The following is a 23018-nucleotide window of genomic DNA, read 5'->3' on the forward strand; positions in this document are numbered from 1 at the left end:
CACATGGACTACATATCCTCCCCATGTTGTGTTGGGATTTTGAATTAGGATTCCAGTTCTGTAGACGTTGATGTAAGTTAGCTAGACTTACTTAGACTTAGTATTTAATGGATTCAGAAGCGTTTGTCACTTAGTCTGAAAGTATTATGTGAAAGCATGTTTTTGCAATGGAGAGATCTGGTTGTCACCACCTTAACCAAATGGCCAAGCTTGGCCATCACTGGTGGGATGTTCTGACATGACGTGCTCCTCACTGATGTGTACCTCTTACTGTATCACAGTATCACCTCTGTGGTGGTCTTGCCAGGAATGTTTGATGTGAATATTATCACAAGGAAACAGAAAATATACAATGTGGAACGTTCTGCAGGAACATTGTGAACTCTTGAAAGGATTCAGTATCATGAGTAACCAAGGGGGATTGTGCTAGATTAGGGAAAGATTAAGGGAAGATAATATAAAAACGTGATGCAAGAACAGTAAGTCTTGGTTATAAAAGAGAAAGTTCAGTTCTATAGGCCATTTATAGGACAGCTGAGGGAATGTGAGTATGGTCCATATGCTGTGGGATAATGTTGATTTCCTGAGGTATGGTGATGATGGTGGGATGGTGTAGGAGAATATCTCTGTTTTGGGGAGGTGAATAATAAAGTAGGGGTGGGGGAGGGAGGGAATGAGAGAGTGAGAGAGAAAAGAATAAGTTATTTTTGTTCAGTGCTGCTTGCTTCCTAGCATGGCACTGAGCACAGTGCTTTTAATGGGGAGATGCCCAGGACATTTTAAACTATTAGCTACTTTCAGGTATTAGTGGGCTCTTCTGTCTGAAATTATGCCTAAGCACTGAATGTCCTCTCTTTAACAGTGTGGTAGTTTGCCTTAGCATGTACTATGGTACCGATGTTGAGTAATTAAATATGGGGGTTCATATTTTCTTGGGCAGCTCACCCAGGTCCCTCTGCACTGAAAGTCCCTCTTGATTTTTCCAATGTGTAAATGGACAGGAAAGGAAAACTCAGGATAATTGACCTGCCTCTTCAGCTGGTACAACTTGAAAGCATGTCCTTCAAATAGTCCTCTATATTTCTTTAAAAATGTTTATTTTTTTATTTTGAGAGAGGGAGGGAGAGAGAGAGAAAGCACACGCATGCAAATGGGGAAGGATCTGAGACAGAGGGAGAGAGAATCACAAACAGGCTCCCCACTGTCAGCGCAGAGCCCGATGAGGGCTCGATCGCATGAACCATGAGATCATGACCTGAGCTGAAATTAAGAGTGGAGGCCTAACCAACTGAGCCACCCAGGCACCCCTAGTTGTATTTCTGTTTTTGAGGGTGACATGGGGGCTGACATCCCCTGGGCACATGCTGAGTAGCAGGAGGCTTGGAGGAAGAAGCCTGCAGTGTGGTTCAATGGAGCACCTAGTGGCTGGAGCATTACTGATATGTTCTGGGCTCTGAGGGCCAGGATAAAGCCTGGTGGAGGCCTTTCCTTGTGCTTTAATCCTAACCAGTCCTTCCTACCTGAGCACAGACAAGTTAATATCCTCTTATATTCCTGCAGGAACTCTTAGGGCTATATGGTGTGAGATGACTAAAGCCAATTTAGTAGCCACTTGTAAAAGTAATTATGAGATGAGAAAAAGAAGAGCAATTCTGCTACTATAGGCTGTGAAAATGAATGAATTTAGCAAACATTCATTGAGCAAGTGAGAAATAGCAAGCATTGTAAAGTATGAGTCTGGGGGTACAAATGATAAAGATACACTGTTGCCTTGTGCTGGGCAGTTGGGGGGCAGGGGAAGGAATTGGGGTACAGTGGACACAGTGACCAAAATACAGATTTTGGTATATTGCAAGACTAGTGATGTGGTAGAAAGCTAGTGAAAAGGGTTATGGGAATGCAGAAAACATGCCATATGGAATTAAGGTTGCAAACATACGGTTGGTCCTGAGGTGCTCTGAAGAATGAGCCTTGTGGGTAATGAAGTGGGGGAGACCTCCAGCGTCCAGGCAGGGGGCACAGCAGGTGCCCAGAGGCCTGAATGGCTCTTATGTGTTGAGAGACTGGTTGGTGTATGGAGTGGCTGAAGCTTTAGATGCAGGGTGGGGAGGAGAAAGACATGGGGTTGTTGGAAAGGTAGTTTGGGTCAGATGGGAAGGCCTCAAAAGCCATGCTCAGCAGTATGATTTTACAGGAAAAGAAGCAGGGAACCCTGGAAGTCCCTTTGAGAAGGGGGGTGATCTTGTTTTGATAAGATGATAGAGGGAGTGTGGAGGATGGTGTGTGAAATTGCACTAGTCTAGGGGAAGGACTTGAAGCAGTTGATGTGTGAGCAAAGAATTTGAACTTGGCAGCTACAGCAGAGAAAGAATAGAAAATAAGGGTCCACTGGTGCTTTTGCAGAATTCTTTCAACCCCTCCCAACAAGGCTTTTTACAATTTTAAATCTTTCTAAGGTTTTTAAGTCTTTAAAAATACTTGAAAGAGAGAAGCTTATTCCAACCTTTGAACAGTTCTGAAAATTTATTACATTTCAACTAGGAAAGAAAGTATTATTTCAGGCAAACTGGAACATGTGTGGACTGATTACTCAGCACAGTCACTTAATCTTTCAGAATTAGGTAGGAGGTAAGCTATTTTAGTGGCCTTCAATCTTCTTCCAGAACTTTGTCCAGGTTCCTCCCAAATGGTGTATTTCTCTGATTTGTATCCAGCACCCCCACAGTTTAGTGTACATCTGTAAGCTGTAAGGAAGTTGATTTCATCCGTTCCTTCCCCCCCCCCCCCCCCCATCTTTGGCCTTCCACCTGAGAAAACAAATACTAGTCCATAGGTTCTTGTTCTGTGTCACAAACTTGCACAACGTGTAAACTGAGATGGATCCAGCCGAGAGTGTTACGGATTTGGAGTTTAGACTTAAAAAGAAGAGTGGAATCTTTGTATTTTTTCTTTATTTTGAGAAGTGCTTGGCAACTTGGACTGTTTGGAGGAGCAATTATATAAAATATCTCCTGCTAATTGAGTATCTGGGATAAAGCACCGCCTTATTTCCTTCAGTTTGTGTTAAAATGTTTCTAGCCACAATTTAGAGCTTTCACGGAGAATTTAATTTAGACTGAGAACATCTTGAGCCTTGACAAACAAAACTTACAAAATTAACCTCCTTTTTGAATTGAGAGGTCTCAGGCTTACAAGGGTCTATACATAAGTTTCAAAGGCTTATAATTACTTTATCTTCTTGTGGCTTGAATATTTTAGAAAGTTCTTGACATGAGGGCTGGTGTACAAAGAGCAAGAAAAGTGACCTCGATGGGCTTACCTCACTTATGTCTGTATATTCCACGTTTGTTACAAAGCAGTGATTCCAATGGTACATGAGACCAAAGGACACTTTCCAAGGCAAATAAAGCAGTTGACTAATGTCAGATTTTGGGTGTTGGTCTCAAAGGACCATATGGAGGTTTACCAGCAGTTTTATTTACCTTTAGTTAAGAGCTTTTCAATTCTGTGTATTAGTTATGGCAAAGGAATAACTGAAGGTTAACTTGATAATAAATTAATGCTGACAGAAATAGTAGTTGTTAAATTGTTCACCTGTCAGGAATTATAATTTCTTAGGGATTATACTGCAAGGTAGTTATATTGATGCTGGAACCTACATTGATGATGTTGGTGTTTTTTCCCATGTGTAGACAAGCCTGTACCTGAAGATGTGTAATTTATTTATTCACAGTAAGAGATGTACAACTCAGTTACTTTTTATTTGTGAGGTTTGGTTCATTCACTTGATTGAGAAATTTTTGACCGAATCTTGGATGCCTATCCTTGTGCTAGGAGCTGAATGGAAGTTACCCCTTGCCTTTGGAGAGAAGACATTTTAATGGGAGGCAGAGAGAAACAGATAATTATAATATGATAAGTGCTGAAATGGACATGAAGAAGCTTGAATGTGGAGGATTTCAAACATACACATTAAGTACGGAGTAGGAGAATGAACCCCCATGAACCCATCACCCAACTTCAACAGCTGTCAACTTTGGAGCTTTCTTGTTGCACCCATATGCTCTACTTACTCCAACCCCCCTTTTATTTGGAAGCAAATCCAAGACAGTATATCATGTGATGGGCGTTTATAGATGAAGAGTCAGAATACGCAGAGAAAATAAACTATACCTGGGGATTTGGGAAGGAGCTACAGAGAAGTGGCATTTAAGAATGGAGGCAGTGCAGTGGCTGGATGGCTCAGCCAGATAAATGCTCTTTTTTTTTTTTTTTTTTAATTTTTTATGTTATTTTTGAGAGAGAGGGAGGCAGGGAGGGCTAGAGCAAGTGAGCTGGGAAGGAGCAGAGAGAGAGAGAGGGAGACACAGAATCCAACTCTGAGCTCTCAGCACAGAGCCCAATGCGGGGCGGGGCTCACACTCACAGAGCGTGAGATCATGACCTGAGCCAAAGTCAGATGCTTAACCGACTGAGCCACCCAGGTGCCCAAGGGCTGACTCTTGATTTTGGCTCAGGTCCCCATCTCACGGTTTGTGGGTTTGAACCCTGCATTGGGCTCCCTGTGCACTCTCTCTCTTGCTCACGCTCTCACTCGCACGCGCGCGCTCTCTCTCTCTCTGAAAAATAAACATTAAAAAAATTTCCCGTTTCATGTAAAAGGGATGGGACCCAACAGTTATTGAATATGGTTAAGCATTGTATTAGGTTCATTTAGTACACTATTTCATTTTTTTCTTCACAATAGTCCTATGAGGGAGGCAATATCTCTGTTTTACATATGAGGAAATTAGGTTTCGGGAATTTGCCCAAAGTCATAAAACTAATTAGTTTTCTGTGTTGGAAGCCAACTTTGGCTTTAAGGCTGTTTAGTTTACCACCTTCTGCACCATGTGCATAGATACCGAGACGTAAAAGTACAAGATATGTCAGTGACAGTGGGAGGAATGGAATGAAGCTACAGAGTGTGTGTGTGTGCGTGTGCATGCTCATCCATCCATCCATCCATCCCTTCGTTGTGTTCAGAGAGGAAACTAGAGATATGGCTCAGGGCCAGGTTGTGAAGGGACTTTAATGCCCCTAAGGAGATAGAGTATTATCCTGACGAGGGTGGAATTCCAGGCTGATGGGTCCTACAGCATGAGAACAGTATTGTCAGCTGGCAGAAGGGGGAATATGCACACACTGTGGAAGACTCGGCAGAACTGGGAAGATGAACTGAGGGGGGTATGGGCCAGAAAACTTATTTATTCCACTTCTATTTATTAAGCATAGACAATATGGCAGAGAATGAACTGACGAACGAGACACACATCTTCCTGTTTCATTGATGTTAGTAGAGAGTCACATGCACAGGGCTTGTTGTAATGTTGTGATTTACAGTAACAAATATATATTTGGTGTTCAACCCAGTTCCAGGCAGAGCTCCTAAAACCCTTGGAATTTCCTGTGATTGGAATAGTAAACGTGTCTTTTGATATGTTAATGAGGTGACTTTGGGGAAAGCCCTTAGGCAACCAAGATGGGGGTGGACGCCTAGGGAGCCAGCATTGTGATTAGAGGTTTGGAACTTTTGATACCTGCCCCCAACAAACCTCCAGGTGGGGAGGGGGCTGGAGGTTGAATCCATCAGCAGTGGTCAGTGATTTAATCACCCATGCTTATGTAATGAAGCCTTCGTAAAAACTGGAAAAGGACAGGCTTCAGAGACTTTCTGGGTTGGTGAGCACAGGGGGATTTGGGGAAAGTGGAGTGCTCCAAGGGATCATAGGAGCTCTGCACCCTCCCCATGCCTTGCCCTATTCATTTCTTCTGTTTGGCTGTTTCTGGGTTATATCCTTTTATAATAAACTGTTAATCTACTTAGTAAAATGTTTCTTTGAGTTCGGTGAACTGCTTCAGCAAATTAACCGAATCTGAGGAGGGGGTCATGGGAATCTGATTAATAGCCAGTTGGTAACAACCTGGGCTTTCGACTCAGTGTCTGAAGTGGGTGGCGGGGGCAGGGGGTGGGGAGCAAGGGGTAGTTTTATAGGACTGAGCCCTTAATCTGTGGAATCTGATGCTGACTCTGGGTAATCATGTCAGAGTTGAGTTGAATTGTAGGACACCCAGGGGATGTCTGAAGAATTACTTGGTGCTGTGTGGGATACCTCCCCCTCCACAGTTTGAAATTGGTATCTGAACCATAATACCTATGATCCCACGAAAAGGTGATAATAAACTTCCTAGTTCTCAGAAAAAATGCAAAGTAAAACTACAACGAGATACTACTACACTCCCATTAGAATGGTGAAAATGAAAAAGCCTAAGAAGACCATGTGTTGGCTAGGACGTGAAGCAATGTGGCCATACCTGCTAATGCTGAACATAACACATATCTGGTAAGCCAGCAATTACCACTCTTAGAAACCTATAGAGAAATGTATTTCACAGCAATGTATTCCAGTCTACATGTCTTGACAAGATATGTGCAAGAATATTACAGCAGCACGATTCAGAATAAACCCAAAGTGGAAGCCATCCAGATGTCCAGTGACAGAAGGATCAATAATTTGTGATATATCCACACAAGTGTTGAATAGCAACTAAAATGACTGAACCGTAATTTCACTCAACCACTTGGAAGACTGTCACAAACAACATTGAACAAAGAAGCCAGACACGAGGGTACATACTCTTTGACTATTTAGTCTTGCCTTTTTCTGAACTTTATATAATCTGTGGATTTAGAAGTTAGGAAAATGGCATGTGTGTGGCAGTTGAAAGGAGCCGCAAAGGGGGCCTTCTAGAAGGCTTGTGATGTTTTATTTCTTGATTCTGGGTGCTAGTTACATAGTTGTGTTCCATTTGTGAAAGTTGCTCTCCCCATACACTATACACTTAGGATTGGTATGCTTTTCTGTATGTCTGTTATGCTTTTCTATATGAATATTATATTTCAGTAAAAAGCTAAATATACAAAGTAGTACAAAAAAGTTTAAGTTTCAAAGAGCAATATTTCTACAAACAAATTCTGATAATTAGTAATGATGTCTACTTGTTCACTTGAGGAAAACTCAACTTTTTCCTGAAAGTCACACTCAGGTTCTTCACCTCTCTCCGTATTAGTGCCTGCTCCTTTTGTTGCGAGAACACCAACTAATGGGATAAATTTAGAAAAAAGTTAAATCTGTCCCTGTATGGTTAAGTCTGTGAATTCTATTTTAAAAAAATCTGTCACGAGAGCCAGATGGGACACTGGGAAGGGTTAAGGCTGTGGCAGAGGAGAAGATAGCGTTGGTTAGGGACATGGGTTGGTGGTAGGGTCAACTGGATATGGTTACCACTGAATAGAAGTTTCTGAATTAGGATTTGGAATAGCTGACGTCAGCAACTGAGGTGAGGGCTGCCGGAAGATTAGTTAGCAGATGCCAGGATAAGTGGAGAGGGGCAAACGAGCGTGGCTTATTTATGGTATGTCTGAGATGGCATTGGGTATCTGTGTTAGGGTTTTGGAAAGTGCGAGGGATGTTAGGTTTGGAGAACGTGATTTGGTGATCGTTTGGATGGTAACTGAAGCGTGGAAAGAGAATGAGAGCACTCAAAGAGCTGTGATTCTCAAACTTGGCTGCACATTAGAATTACCTTGAGAGCTTTGCAAAAATACCCATGCCTGGGCCACACCAATGACCAGGTAAAGCAGAATCTTTGGGGGGCTAGGGCCTAGCTATCTGTATTTTTCAAAAGCTCCTCAGGTTATTCAAATATGCAGCCGGACTGGGAACAAAATACGACAAGTAGATCCATAAATCAGACAGTTGTGATTGATTGGACACTATTGTCAGCACTGCCAATTTAGCTCTCATGAGGTAAGCACGTTATTTCTCTTTACACTTACTACACTTATGGGGATATCGAGGCGTGAGAGTTAAGTAGTTTGCTTTAGGTTATGCAAACAGCTAATTAGGTCCTCTGGCCAGGATTCACAACCAACTCATTTACTCCAAGGGCTGTTCTCCTTACCATAACATCCTATTGCTTTAACATTTAAGAATGAGTGGGGGTGGGGTTGGGGGGGGGATTGAGACTTTTGGAATGGCAGCCGGAGAAGCACAGCAGACCCTCTCTCTAGTGGAACAACCTTTTAGCTGGTAACAAAAAAAATTAAAAAAAAATCATTTGAAGTCTTTGGAAATGGATCTGAGGACATACAGCAAATGGGGAAACATTGAAGAAAATTTGCTAAATCTTGGTAAGAACAGTGAATCTGCAGTATTTGAGCCACGACCCGCTTCCCACCTCTCCTCCCAAAGCTCTGTTCCTGGTGGGTCCAGCCAAGAAGGTAGGATTCTGTTCCCGTAACCCCAGTTCCTTAGTCTAGGGCTAGGAGAGGTAGACCACCTGCTGTGAGAAATACTAGAAGTATCAGAAGGAGGGAAGACCAAGAGAGAGAAAGAAAAACACTAATCTGTACGTTCAAGAAGCCCAGCCCTGTCCTGCCCCCTGCTGTGGCTGCTAGGCTGTCTCGCTGTGACTCCAGGCTTGGGATGCCTGCAACCACAGTGCAAATGCCCGCAGTTGGGGCGGGGGCATGGGTGTAAGGCCAGTTAAATACCACAAAGCTCAGTGTTCTTCCTGAAATCCAGCAGCTTTTCTTGAATAAATGCTCCCTGGCTAACGGCAAGCCTTTGGTTAATTTCCAGAGTTCTGTCCATTTTCTTCGTCGGTTTTCTCACTGCTTTGATGGAAGAGAGAATTTTTGGAAGCCCTCATAACCCCCTTTTTTTGCTGACATCCGAGTTGAATTTTCATAGGAATTTTCTTAAGATTAATTAGTGGCTGTTTATAGTTTGGAAATCTAAAAGCCCATCCATAAGGACTAACTAAAAAGAAACCACGGTGTATATTTATAGCAGAATATCATGTAGTTGTTAAAAGAAGGATGTGATTTTAACTGTGCTGATAGAAAAGATTTTCAAGGGATAATGCTAAATGAAAAACAAGTTGCTAATAGTATGTGGTATTCTGTTTGTATCAAGTATTGGATACACAAGAGGAAAAACACAGGTGTGTGCTGTATATACAAACATTTATATACATATGTACATATATACACATATGTATATATATGTATATATACATATATACACGTATATATGTATATGCATGTATACATACATATATGTATGTATATGTATATATATGTATTCATGTATACATATACATATATATGTATATATATGTACATATGTATATATACATATACATATATGCATAGAACATTTCCAAAAGAATATAATGGTTTCCTCTGGACCATAGGAAGTGGGGGGTGCTTTTTAGATCTTCACCCCACTTACTATTATTTGAGTTTTTGAGTATCTATTACTTTGAAATAACTTTAAAAAGTTACTGAATATTTGTTATCTTTAAACTACCAAATAGGGTATGTGTTAGTTTAAGGTCTGCAAATTAAAGATTGCAGGATCTTGAAGATATTTGTGCTCATAGCCTCCTCTCTTTTGTTTCTCTGAAGTGAGCACTCTTGATTGTAATTTTAATGCTTAGGAAATCCTGTTGCCTGAAAACTTTAAGAATAATTAATTCACTTTTAGTTTTGATCAGCTGGGATAATCCACAAGTAGTGGTAATGACTAACGTGTTCTCTTTTCACCCCAGTGCTCTTCTAGACTTTGGACATTAGTACCTGCCCCCGGAAACAAGTCACTCTCTTTTGTAAGAACAGTAACAGCCATCCTTTGTCACCTTTCTTTTTCTCTTTGAAAGAGGAGGAATAATCACTGAGTCCTGAAATATCATGAGTAGGTAGAATTTAATGATCTGACCTGAAAATCTTCCTGTGAACTGCAAGACATCCCCCCCGCCCCAGCCAGTGTGTACACATAGGTTCTCCAGGGAGTTTTTGGTTAGCTATGCTGTGAAATCCTTGGGATTTCATAATATATCTTGTCTCATTTTCCTGTTATGAAATGGGGTTTTCAGCCTGGTTTTTCTTGTCTGTTTTCAGATCACAGAACTGTGTGGTGCAAAGCGGGTTGGTTATTTTGGTCCAACACAGTTTTACATTGCCTTAAAATTGATTGCTGCAGCACAGTCTGGCCTTCCTGTACGGATAGAGAGTATTAAATGTGGTAAGTATCTCCCATTTTTACGTTTGATTGTCCACAACAGGTGTCTTGTTTATGAGAACCATTTTTAGTGGGCTTAAGGCCTGTTGTATAAGCATTTATGGAATTTCTCCTTGCTTCTAACAAGGTGTCTGTTAAATGAAGTAAGAAAATGTAGTGGGTGTCTTACTTTCTTTTTGTTTCTTTAGGAAAAAAATAAGAGAGTGACCTGAGATTCATTCCTTTTAACTGAATTAAAGCTGAAATAGATTTTGTTCTTTAGCAGAAAGAGATCAGGACAGGAATTCTAGAGCCTGTGGCAAAATAGTAACATTTAGTTTAATTTTCCTCTTGAGGAATATGCAGTGTCATTTGAAGTTCTTTTAGGGACAAGGGCACAAGTACCTGGGAGAGTATGAATGGAGCTGTCCCTTTTTCTTTCCTGTCCCTGCCAGTCATACTGTATATGATCATCCTTTATAAAAATTTTTTTTTAAATGTTTATTTTTGAGAGAGACAGAGCATGAGCAGGAGAGGGGCAGAGAGAGAGGGAGACACAGAATCCAAAGCAGGTTCCAGTTTCCGAGCTGTCAGCACAGAGCCTGACACAGGGCTGAAACCCATGAACCACAAGATCATGACCTGAGCCGAAGTCAGACACCCAACAGATTGAGCCGCCTAGGCGCCCTCTAATCCCCCAATTCCTAAATAACCGTTCTAATCATTATTAAGTACTATGGAGCTACCAAAATTTTGGCAGAATGAACTTAGCTTCTCAAAGTTTTGGTTTAAAATTTTCTTATCTTGCCATCCTTGCCCCCAACCCACTGAGTGTTTGAGTACTCTCCACAACTTAAACAAAAAGCAAAGCCCCAAACTCTTAGCATCATTTATACTGTCTCAGTATTGGGTTTACAAGTACCTATGAAGAAGGTGATTATTCCAGGGTTATGCTGACGTCCTCTGATACAAGTTACTTCCATATGCTCACATAGCCATGCAGGAACTTTTTCCTTTTCCTCATTTTGAGATAAAAACCACTCCACTGTCCACATGTGTCCTGTGAAGCCTTGTAAACGTAAAAGTGAGTTCAGGAACCTTGTAGAACAACTCTGAGAAGATTCTGATGGCTTGACTATGGGAAACAAAGTCCTTTTGCGCTAACCATCAGAGAGTCACAATCATCCTGCTAATCTTTCTTAAAGGTTTAGTGTGTGCCAGGTACCAACTCATTTAGTCCTCCCAGCATCCTACTAAATTAGGTGTTTGTGTTTACGTTCTGTACGAGAAACTGTGAAACCAATTCCGCTGGAATCCCCGTGCCTTAACAAAATGAAGGTTCGCTTCCTGCTTTGCAGTGGGTCATGGTGACCCTCTAGGGCAGCTGCCCTCCATGTGGTGCCTCTGTGATCCTGGCTGCTTGATCTTGTGCCCCCCCCCCCCCCCCCCCCCCCCCCCCCGCCCCAAGCAACAGAGAAATAGTTTCTCACCCTAGCAATTTAAATGCTTTGTCCTGGATGTGACTCATGTTACTGCTGCTCACAGTGCATTGGCCAGAACTTGTCACGTGGATCCACTGAACTGCAGGGTAGACTGGGGCGGTGGGGGTGGGGTGGGGAGGGCATACAGTTGTCCCCTGTACCCGCAAGGAGAGAACTTTCTGTGGATGAACACTGGAAGTCTCTACTGTGGCACTCTTTTTACCCTCATCTTACAGATGATTGTTGAAGTTTAGGGGGCCTTGAGTAATTTGCCTAAAGCCTTCAGGTTAGTAGAGTTTGGAGCCAGAATCTCAGTCTCCAGTTGCCGTGCTCTTCATTACTATGCATAGTAGCCTCTTCTTGATTATTCTCTTTATTAAGGTGCTGATTATAATCTAGAATCACAGAGTATTTTCTGAGCGGGGAAAAAATCTGACCCCAAAAGGCATCCCTCGGTATTACATAATTTGGTTTCTTAAAATAGATTTAAAAAATTGTTTTATTTATTCATTACTCATTTATTTTTTTGAGAGAGTGGGGAGAGGGGCAGAGGGAATCTTTAGCAGGCTCTACACAGCATGGAGCCCAGCTTGGACCTCGATCCTACAACCTTGGGATCATGACCTGAGCTGAAATCAAGAGCTGGATGCTCAACTGATTGAGCCACCCAGGCACCCCAAAATAGGTTTTTTGATGGAGTGTTATTTCAGTGGCAAGTTTGGTATTTATGACCACAAGGCTGAGCAGTCACTGCTATAAGTCACTCGCTATGATTAGAGTCACATCACATTGTATTTGGACTTGTGGTAGACACTGAAAATTTCCATTCCACTGTAAATGGTCATTAAGCTTTATTGTTGTGTCTTCCAACTTTTATCTGCTGGAAAAGCTAAAGCTGCTTTTTGTATACAAGAATAAATTTCTGACACTTTTGTTGTTTATTTTAAGTTAGACTGGTCTTTTACGGGATTTGTGCCTACATCTACAGCTTAATTTCCTAGGAGGAGAGAGGGGGGAAGGAGTGTCTAAATTATCACATGTGTCAAGGATTAACGCTTTTTCTTAAGTGTAAGGCTTTCTCAGTTTTACCTTATAAATCCTGATGCTGCCTTTTGCCTCTGACAGTTTATACTCAGCTAATTTTGAATTTTTTTCCTTCACTTAAAGATTTATTAAATAAATGTTATTTACAGTCAGCATATGTTAAGTAAGAATGAGGGCAAGATTAGGCCAAACTTTGAGCTGCCACTTAGAATTTTCCAAGTTGTTGCTTGAAATCCATTTGCTTAATGTTTGATGACACAAACCTTGAAGGCCAAAGAGGATGCTCTGTGAGAACCTGATTGGAAAGGCTGTAGTAGCCTCATGACACTCAGGGAGTTACGAGTCCGTTCTTACTTCATGAATTACATGAGTCTGTGCGTATGTGTGTGTTAACCTCTAACCCGTAGCCTTGCCCATTTTGGTCAAAGCCACCACCATCTACAGTTGCTCAAGCCGGGAGCCTAGAAGTCATCCTTGATTCCAGCCTTTGCCTCGGTCCACAGTGTAATCTGTCAGCAGTCCTGGCAGTGTGGCTCCAGTCTTATTGCCTTCTCCCTCCATCTCTCTATCCTACTAGACTGGGCCGCCTTCAGCCACTCACCTGGATACCACAGTGGTTTTGTCATTGATTTCTTGGCCTCCTCTCTTCTCTATTCCAGCCTCTTTGCCTATACGGCAGTAGGCAATATCACAATATCCATCGGATCATTTTGTCCTCCTCCTTGAAATCCTCCCCTGGTTGGCTTATTGTACATACTAAATTCAGTCACTACACTGATCTGTAGGGCCCTGAGTGATCTGGTCTCTGCCTCCTCCTCCGTCCTCATCTTAAACCTGCCCCGCCTTGTGTTCTCTATCTTGCCCCCAGCCTCCCTGGCCTTCTAGCCATTTCTGGGCCATCTCTTTCCCGCTGCAAGAAAGACCATGTGATCTCGAGGTTTTGGATTCCCCGCAGTCGGTTTCCTTCCCCCTCTCTTTTCCATGGCTAGCTCTTCCTCTTCATCCTTCGGGATTTGTGCACTGTCCCCACCATCCTGTCTAGAGTAGGTTCTGTCAAATTAATTCATTAACGAAGGAACCAGCATAGAGTAAAGCTGGCTCAGGAAAGTACAGGAAAGTCAGAAGTATTTATAGTCCTGGAAGGAAAGAATGCTGGAATAAGATTGCTAAATTACATATAAAATTGATGAATGCCCTATAGAGCAATAAAACTGTGACTTGGCTATTAGACTCCCTTCTGGGATGAAATTCACCTGCATTGCTATTAGACAAGGTTAGTTAGCTAACAGTTTTCTATGAGTTAATATCGATCCTTTCAGTGTTGTAAGATGCCTAATGAAGAGTAAACAGTAAGTCAAAACAAAAGTACGTGTCCCTAGGGAGTTAGGTAATCCTTGGATGGGTTAATCCTGTTAGATGATGCTTCTGTGTGACTGTCCCCTCCCTACTTTACTTTCAGCATCTGCTCCTTTATGGCACTTTCATCAGTTTGTAAATACTCCTTTATAGGTTTGTCTGATTTCTGTCTTCCTCACTAGTCTGCAAACTTACCTAAAGGGAAGGGAGGAGGATCTGGTAGCCCCTGCTCTGTGTACCACTGTGGACACTCAAGGCATGTTTGTTGAATGAATGAAGAGATGAATGCTGATGAATGAGGACCGAGTGTTAATCATCTGTCACTTTTTAATCTCAAACATTTGGATTTCAGGGGCGCCTGGGTGGCATGGTCGGTTAAGCATCCGACTTCGGCTCAGGTCACGATCTCACGGTCCGTGAGTTCAAGCCCCGTGTCGGGCTCTGTGCTGACAGCTCAGAGCCTGGAGCCTGTTTCAGATTCTGTGTCTCCCTCTCTCTCTGACCCTCCCCTGTTCATGCTCTGTCTCAAAAATAAATAAACGTTAAAAAAATATTTAAAAAACAAACAAACAAAAAACATTTGGATTTCAGGTTCACCCAGAACTCCTAAGGGATTTCTAAAGAAGTCCTCTTTCTCAGGCCATGGTTCCCAGCCTTGTTTGCACTTGAGAATTGCTGGAGAGCTTTAAGTGCAAACTAAAACATACAGGTGCCTGGGGCCACTTCCAGAAATTCTCATTTAATTAGCCCTGGAGTGCAGCCTGAACGTGGGGATTTTTAAGAGCTCCCCCATGTGATTCTTATGTGGAGCTGGGGTTGAGAGCGAGTTCTTTTTTTTTTTTTTATTTTTTTTTAACGTTTTTATTTATTTTTGAGACAGAGAGAGACAGAGCATGAACAGGGGAGGGTCAGAGAGAGGGAGACACAGAATCTGAAACAGGCTCCAGGCTCTGAGCTGTCAACACAGAGCCCGACGCGGGGCTCGAACTCACGGACCGCGAGATCGTGACCTGAGCCGAAGTCGGCCGCTTAACCGACTGAGCCACCCAGGCGCCCCGAGAGCGAGTTCTAATGAAAACCGAATAGAGCATTTTCAAGAGCTTTGCTTAAACTGTGTTTATAGTTTTGGTTACATCGGGACCTGAGTTGGAGTGAGGCCAGGGGCACCCAGGGCACATAACTTTAAGGGGAAAGTCACACTCTGGGCCATACAGGTGCTGATGCTGCATTTACACGATCCAGAGAGTGAGCACCTCCTTAAATGTTGGCACTAGGCATCTCTCTAGCCTCACCCTATTTTGCCGGTTAAACAAATGGTGAAACCTTAGGATAATTTAGGAGGAGAGAAGCAGGGGGTGAAATTGAGGACCATTGGAGAATTCCTGATGAGGAAACCACATGGTGGACACTTGCCCTGGGAACTGTCCCTTCCTTCTTTCTGAGGACTGGCCGTGGGGGGTGTGAGGACTGAGAGAAGGTATAGGTAGGGCTTTTTAGAGGAGGTTTTGTAACCTCTTTTGTGTCATGGGCTCCTTTGGCAGCCTGACACTCCTTCTTGGAATAATGTTCTAAATACATACAAAGACGTAGGAGTCCAAAGGAAACCAATTATATTGAAATTAAAACTAAGATACTTAAGAATGTTATATAGCAATATCCATACTACTTCGTTAATGTATTAAATAAGAGACCTAAGAGTGACCTAAATAACTACCATACTTTCAAAGTAGTGAGGAGCGTAAATAGTACTTGAAGATGTCTACAACAAGTGTAATGTGATATATAAATATCTGATTTCGGTGGGTGGCAAAGTTACAGGTGCTGCTAATGATACTACAGCGCTTTGTTGCCTACATTCATAATTGAAAGAAATGCAAATTTTCGGTTAGGGTAGGGAGAATAAAGATGGAATTTTTTTTCTTAACCAAGATGACAGACCCCGTGATTTCTTTCTACAGCCCCTCTGGGAGTCTCCGAATGCTAATAGTGCAATAATGTGGCTCACATAGCCTCTAGGCTGTGTTCCCCAGACTGGTTATTGATCTAGTGGCGGTCTGGCACAGTCTGTAGTGAAAGGAGAAAGAATTAGGACAAAAGAGTGAGTTACTTATAAAATGAAATGTACTCAATTCTACGATGGTTGTTTTGATTAAATGCCCTTTGATGACATTGATAATGAGTAAATGTAATTGATTCGCCATGACCCCTCCAAAAATTACAAGAGGAGGGAGCCCCTGCAGGCAGGAGTGTTACGCTCATGGTCCTGTCACCATATTGCTGCATGTCTGAGACGTTCCTGGGCTTAGTTCCCCACCTGTGAGATGTGGATTTTCCAGCAGGTTTTCTCTAGACCATTTTCCAGCTCCGAAATGGCGCAGTTTTATGTTGAGTGTTCAAACCTGCAATAGAAAGAACGTTTTGATTTTTAGCATGACAGTAGAGCCTAGTGGCTGAGTGTGGGTCACAGCAATAGACTGCTGGATTTTGAATGGTTGGACCATCACTTTTTCTTTGTGTGCCCTCATACAAAGTGGTGCCCTCCTAACCTCTTTGAGCTTCACGTGGCTCACCTGGGGAAGGGGTGTCCCAATAGTACCTGCCTTACAGGGTTGTTGCGGGCATAAGATCAGGTAATGTTAAAATTTTGGAAAAGCGTCGAAACTGTGTTAATATAGTACTTGTTAGCCACATTTGGCTGGCTGTTGAGGACTTGAAATCTGGTTAGTGTTGACTGAGAAATTAAAATTTAATTTAATTTAATAGAAATTATTTAAAATTTAAATATGCAAGCAGTGTAAAGTATTTTTCCATTAAATGAAACTTTATTGTTTTAGTAAGACTACATTTTACTTTAACTGTAGGCATTGTGTAAGACTAGGATCAAACTTCTCCTGTAAAGGGCTAGGTGGTGGATATTTTAGACGCTGTGAATCATATGGCCTTTGCTGCAACTTGATTATCTTGATTATATTCACTACAGACTCTGCCCTTGAACTACGAAAGCGGATATGGACACTATGTAAACAAACAAGAATGGCTGTGTTCCAATAAATCTTTATTTATGGACACTGAAATTTAAATTTCATACAATTTTCACATCACAAGCTATTTTTATTTTCTTTTTTTTTAAGTTTATTTATTTATCTTGAGAGGGAGAGAGAGCACACACACAGAAGGGACACAGACAGGGAGAGAGAGAGAATACCAAGCAGGCTCTGCACCATCAACAGTGAGCCTGATGTAGGGTTTGAACTCACAAACTGTGACATCGTGACCTGAGCCGAAGTCGGACGCTTAACCGACTGAGCCACCCAGGCACCCTATTTTTCTTTTGATGTTTTTCATTAAAAAATGTAAAACGCATTCTTAATTCATGGAATATACAGCTCATAGGTTTATCCCCAAGATAAATGAATTCATGTTCATCAAAAGCCATTTATAAGAATGTTTGTAACATTTATATTCATAATGGCCCGAAACTGGAAACAGCCTAGATGGATTTTAAAAATTTCAATATGTTCATAAAAATGGATTACTCCATAGCAATGAAAAAGAATAAGCTCTGTCTACATACATTACATTGGATGATTCTTACAAAATGTTGTGAAGGAATCTAAGTCTCAAGGATTATTACTGAATGATTCCATTATGTGGAGTTCTGTAATGGCGAAGGTAGTCTGTGGATTTAGAGATTAGAATAGGGGTTGCAGAGTGGGACAAGGAGAGGGGATTAACTAGAAATGGATGGGAAGGAAAATTCTGTATGATGGAAATGTCCTATCTTAATTTGGGTGTTATGTGCTTAATGTATGTGTTTGTCAGAGCTCTTCAAATAGTACACTTAAGATGTATAAAAATTATCTCTCCATACAAATACTCCTTACATAATTTAAAAAGAAATGAATTGGTTGTGTTAACATTTAACATTGTGTGGTATTTCTTAGTAAAATCCAGGTTTCTGGCCACATTCCTTCATGTCACCTGTCAACTGGAACTGAGCTGTTCCAGTAGCATTGCCAGTAGCCATACTAGTGTGGCTTCTGAGCACTTGAAATGTGGTGCGTCTGAATCAAGGTGTGCAGTGCAGGTAAAATACACCTGGGAGTTTGAAAAAAAACTTAGTCTGAAAAAAAGAATGTAAACTATTTCAGCGATCAGACAACAAAAAGAAAAGGCATACAAATTGGCAAGGAAGAAGTCATTAATATTTTTTATCTTGATTATATATTGTAATGATAATATTGGGTTCAAATAATTATTAAAATTAATTTTACCCATTTCCTTTTTTATTTGAAAAAGTTTTGAAAAATTTTGATAACATATACATGACATGAAGTTTACCATAAAGTTTATTTTTATCTTAACTAGTATTTATTTATTTTTAAAAATTTGTTTAACATTTTTATTTATTTTTGAGAGACAGAGAGAGACAGAGTGCGAGCAGAGGAGGGGCAGAGAGCGAGGGAGACACATAATCCCAAGCCGGCTCCAGGCTCTGAGCTGTCAGCACAGAGCCCTATGCGGGGCTCGAACCCATCAACTGTGAGATCATGACCTGAGCTGAAATCTGACGCTTAACCAACTTAGCCACCCAGGTGCCCCTTAACTATTCTTTTAAAGTAATCTCTGTGCCCATTGTGGGGCTCTAACTCCTGACCCTGAGATCACGAGTTGCGTGTTTTACTGACAGAACTAGCCAAGTGCCATGCCTTAACCATTTTTTAATTGTACAGTTCAGTACATTCATATTAGTGTGCAACCATCTCCACCATCCATCTCCAGAACTCTTTTCATCTTAGAAGTATGAAACTCCATGGGGTGCCTGGGTGACTCAGTCAGTTAAACGTCAGACTCTTGATTTTGGCTCAGGTCATGATCTCAAGGTTCGTAAGATTGAGCCCTGCATTGGGCTCTGTGCTGACAGTGCAGAGCCTGCTTGGGATTCTCTCTCTTGGTCTCTTTCTGCCCCTCCCCTGTGTGCTCTTGGTCTAAATAAATAAATACATAAATACATAAACAAACAAATAAAATAATAGAAATATGAAACTTCATACCTGTTTTTTTTTTATTTTTTTTAACATTTATTTATTTTTGAGACAGAGAGAGACAGATCATGAATGGGGGAGGGTCAGAGAGAGAGGGAGACACAGAATCGGAAACAGGCTCCAGGCTCTATGCAGTCAGCACAGAGCCCGACGCGGGGCTCGAACTCACATACCGCGAGATCGTGACCTGAGCCGAAGTCGGACGCTTAACCGACTGAGCCACCCAGGCGCCCCACTTCATACCTGTTAAACAGCTCTGCATTCCCCCTCTCCCCAGTCACAGGCTACCCCCATTCTCCTTTCTGCCTCTATACATTTGTCTGCCGATCCCTCAAATAAGTGAAATCATACAATATTTGTGACTGGTTTCTTAAAAAAATTTTAGTTACTATACAATTTACAATGATGTGGCTGGCGTTATATCTAGTGGATGGTATTGAAGGAGAGTAAACAGCCGCCACCATTTTAGACAGGACAGAGTTCTATGCTCAGTCCCACCTCTCCCCAGTGCCATTTACCATTTGGTATTGGATTTATGTTTTCTTTTTTATGTTCACATTTCTTCTAATTGAGGAAATGGAAGTATTTCTTACATTCCTGTCTCCATCAGACATGGAAAATGAAAGGATTTTCCCCTACTTTTTAGAGGGTCATATCTTTAGAAGCATAGTTTTCTTTGTGGAAGGGAAAGAGTCATTTAATATACAAAGTGTTTCTGTGTTCAAAGACTACAACCTAAGGTAGCATTATGAAACAAATTACTGCCTTGGATGGCTGCACTCATTGTCTCCTTGGCCCTATAAACCTTTAATTTGAACTCTTTATTTATTTCCTTGTGTTAATTGAATTCCATTTGGGAGAAAAGATTCTAACCAACTACTACTACAAACGGCTCTTCTCTTGTGATTACTTGACATAAATCACTGGATAGCAGATACTTTATTGATTAGCTTTCAAATAAAGTTTCACTATTAAATATGGTGTCCATATGACTAGAAAGCATTTAGACTGAGTATTTATTTACAGACTACAGTTTTACTTTGCAGTTTTTGAAAGCTTGGAGCAGTGTAAGGGAGATAGCACCTTCATTAAGATTTTCAGTGATATGATGATTATTATGTATGGTGACAATCTGTTAAGTGAGTGTTGTTTAAAACCACATAAGCGAAGAAAGTACAGGAGAAATTCAGCTGTATTTTGTGTTTTGCTGTTTGGTGGCTGTTTGGAGGAGAGAGGATCTTTGCCAGGTGAATAGTTCTGGAGAAATGCCATAGCCAGGGAAGGAGGACAGTGTGTGAAGTGACAGGGTCCTAAAGGGTATCTGGGAGTCCTTGTATAATAGTTGATACTCATCATCTCGTGTTTGTATTCTCTCGTTCCTGGAATTGTCTGTTGAACACCAGTGAAACACTGGTCGGGGGGTTTACACATGTGGGCTTTTCCTTCTCTTCTCCCTCAAGTAGTGTTTGGAAGTAATCCCTCCTTTCATGGGCAATCAGGGTGCAGATTATTTTATGTGAGCTTGTTCCTTCTTTTTAGATCCCTTTTGCAGACCGAACTGAAAGAAATTCCTTTCTGAGAAGAGAACCATGGGATTAGCTTACATTTGACTTACTAAGAATCTATGTTTTCTCTTCTTTTGCCTTTTTTCTTTTAAAGTCCATTCCTGCCTTGAGTACTGGAGAGCTGCCGAGGTTGGGAAACGTTAAAATGTTAAAAATGGTGGCCATCCTCTTTTTAGAGGAGAGTCCTGGTTTAATTTTCCAGATTGCTTATTCTATTTATGTCTCTTGGGCCTTTTGGCTGATTGATCATGCAGGGATTTGTCATATTGCCTACTTCTTTGAATCAAATGTGGACATAGCAACTAAAAATAAACACAATGTGGATATTAGAGAACCAGGGGCCTTCTTTGCCTGGGGAGCTGGGATACTTGGTTGTGTTGCTAAGATGTTTTCTGGCTTTAGCACAGCATCAATCATTGGAAGTGCAGCTGTGTTTGGAATGGAGCGCTGATGGAAGTGCGGAGGCACAGTGATGAGTATTATCCTGAACAATGGATACAGATGCAAATCATTATGCATAATCCATAATATTATCCCCATTTTTGGAGTCCTTTGTGTTGTGTGATTGTGTGTGATTTGCCGCACTGAGAACTAGAAGTGTGCCAAAGCATCATTTCTGTTTCAGAATAGTTTTATCAGATATTTGAAAGATAAGTAAATATTCCAGACTGTTGGGTTTGAACTCTTTGTAGCATTGTGAGTGTGGCTAATGGTTTTGACAGTAGAATCTGGCTGAACGGACTGATCGCTGTAACTTAAAGTATTTTCCTTATTCCATTATGAAAAGACAATTGAAGATCGAGCATGAAAATTCCTTAAGGAATTACATAGGGTGAAAAACTGTCACCCAGGGGGCGCCTCAGTGGCTCAGTCAATTAAGTGTCTGACTTTGGCTCAGGTCATGATCTTGTGGTCCATGAGTTCGAGTACCGTGTCAGGCTTTGCGCTGACAGCTCAGAGCCTGGAGTCTGCTTCAGATTCTGTGTCTCCCTCTCTCTCTGCCCTGTCCTCATGCATGCTCTGACTCTCTCTTAAAAATAAGCAAACATTAAAAAATTAAAAAAAATAAAAGGAAGGCTAATGATAGTCTTGAGTTGTGAGGATTGAATGACGTAATATTTGCAGATGTTAATATAGTATCTGGCATATAATGTGTGTTATATGGGTTTTGCCTGTTTCATTTGCCACATATCGTGTTCATACAGTATCAGAGCCTTTTAGCTGGTGCCGGACTAAAGGCTGAGGTAGGAGATCAGTCCAAAACCTGAATATGTTCCGTGATGATTTGACAGCATTTAAAAATGTTAAGCCAGAATTGCTTGGTAAAACTGAAGCATTTTTCTATCATGACATTATTATAGGAGTCTTCACTGTGTCAAAATAAAAATTTAATCTATATTTAGTGCTCTGGAATTTTTCCTCAAAAGTGATTCATCTTTTGGCCATTGAGTTCCGCTTTTCACAGTTTTAAAAAAGTCTCACTTGAGCTTCTCTGATTCTGGTCCTAAAGAACTGCCGCTGCCTCGCTTTCTGATGTCAAAGACCGATGCTGAGATCCGATTTGGGAACCCGACTGAACTGCATGGAACTAAGGTTCAGATTCCATATTTAATCACAGAAAAAAATACCTTCAAAAGAATGGACGATGAGGATAAAGAGGTAAACAGTCTGATCAGGGGTGTCCATTTGATTCTGACAGTGAAACCTCACATAGCCGTGCTTCATATCTACTGTCAGGCTTCTAGCAAATCTCACCATCTGGGATACAATTATAGACTTGGAAGGAAGCCAGTGAAGTTTCCTTGTAGCAAGAAAAAGCTGAAGTATAGCCACCCATTCGCCCTTTAGAGCTTACTTGAATGTAGATTGTGTCCAGAGTGAGGCCACTGATTTTTATTTTTTATTTTTAAATGTTTGTTTATTTTTGAGAGGGTCAGAGTGTGAGTGGGGGAAGGGCGGAGAGAGAGGGAGACACAGAATCCGAAGCAGGCTCCAGGCTCTGAGCTGTCAGCGCAGCCCAATACGGGGCTCGAACTCTTGAACTGTGAGATCATGACCTGAGCCGAAGTCAGAGGCTTAACTGACTGAGCCACCTGGGTGCCCCAAGGGTATGATTTAATACACTTATTTGATTTCTCTAACCAGTATTTCTAAATGGGTTCTTTGAAATGGAACTTCTAGGATTTTTTTTTTTTTTAAAGTAAAGTCTAAGTCCAACGTGGTGGGACTTTAACTCAAGACCCTTAGATCAAGTCACATGCTCTACTGACTGAGCCAGCCAGGCGCCCCTAGGACTTTTTAATAGATCCTCTCTTCACAAAAAAGTTTGGAGAAAAGGTTTCTGTGGTTAAATATATTTGGAGAGTGCTGCTTCATATCCTTGGGTGAAAGACTACATTCTGAGGCTTGGAGACATTCATA

The 23018-nt window shown here is 41.4% G+C and overlaps 1 protein-coding gene across 7 annotated transcripts in view; it reads left to right on the forward strand.

Annotated features, from left to right (window-relative positions):
* REPS2 (RALBP1 associated Eps domain containing 2) overlaps positions 1 to 23018 on the forward strand; it is a 237098-nt gene that overhangs the window by 46713 nt on the left and 167367 nt on the right. For all 7 annotated transcript variants that reach the window (XR_009257199.1, XM_058713845.1, XM_058713840.1 and 4 more), the window contains exons 2-3: positions 10007 to 10130; positions 22108 to 22256. Coding sequence is in view for 6 of the 7 variants with exons in the window: in XM_058713845.1 (XP_058569828.1) it covers positions 10007 to 10130; positions 22108 to 22256 (273 nt within the window). In the remaining variant the exon portion in view is untranslated. The remainder of the gene's footprint in view (positions 1 to 10006; positions 10131 to 22107; positions 22257 to 23018) is intronic.

This window comes from Neofelis nebulosa, chromosome X (genome assembly GCF_028018385.1).
Source record: "Neofelis nebulosa isolate mNeoNeb1 chromosome X, mNeoNeb1.pri, whole genome shotgun sequence".
Taxonomy (NCBI): Eukaryota; Metazoa; Chordata; class Mammalia; order Carnivora; family Felidae; genus Neofelis; species Neofelis nebulosa.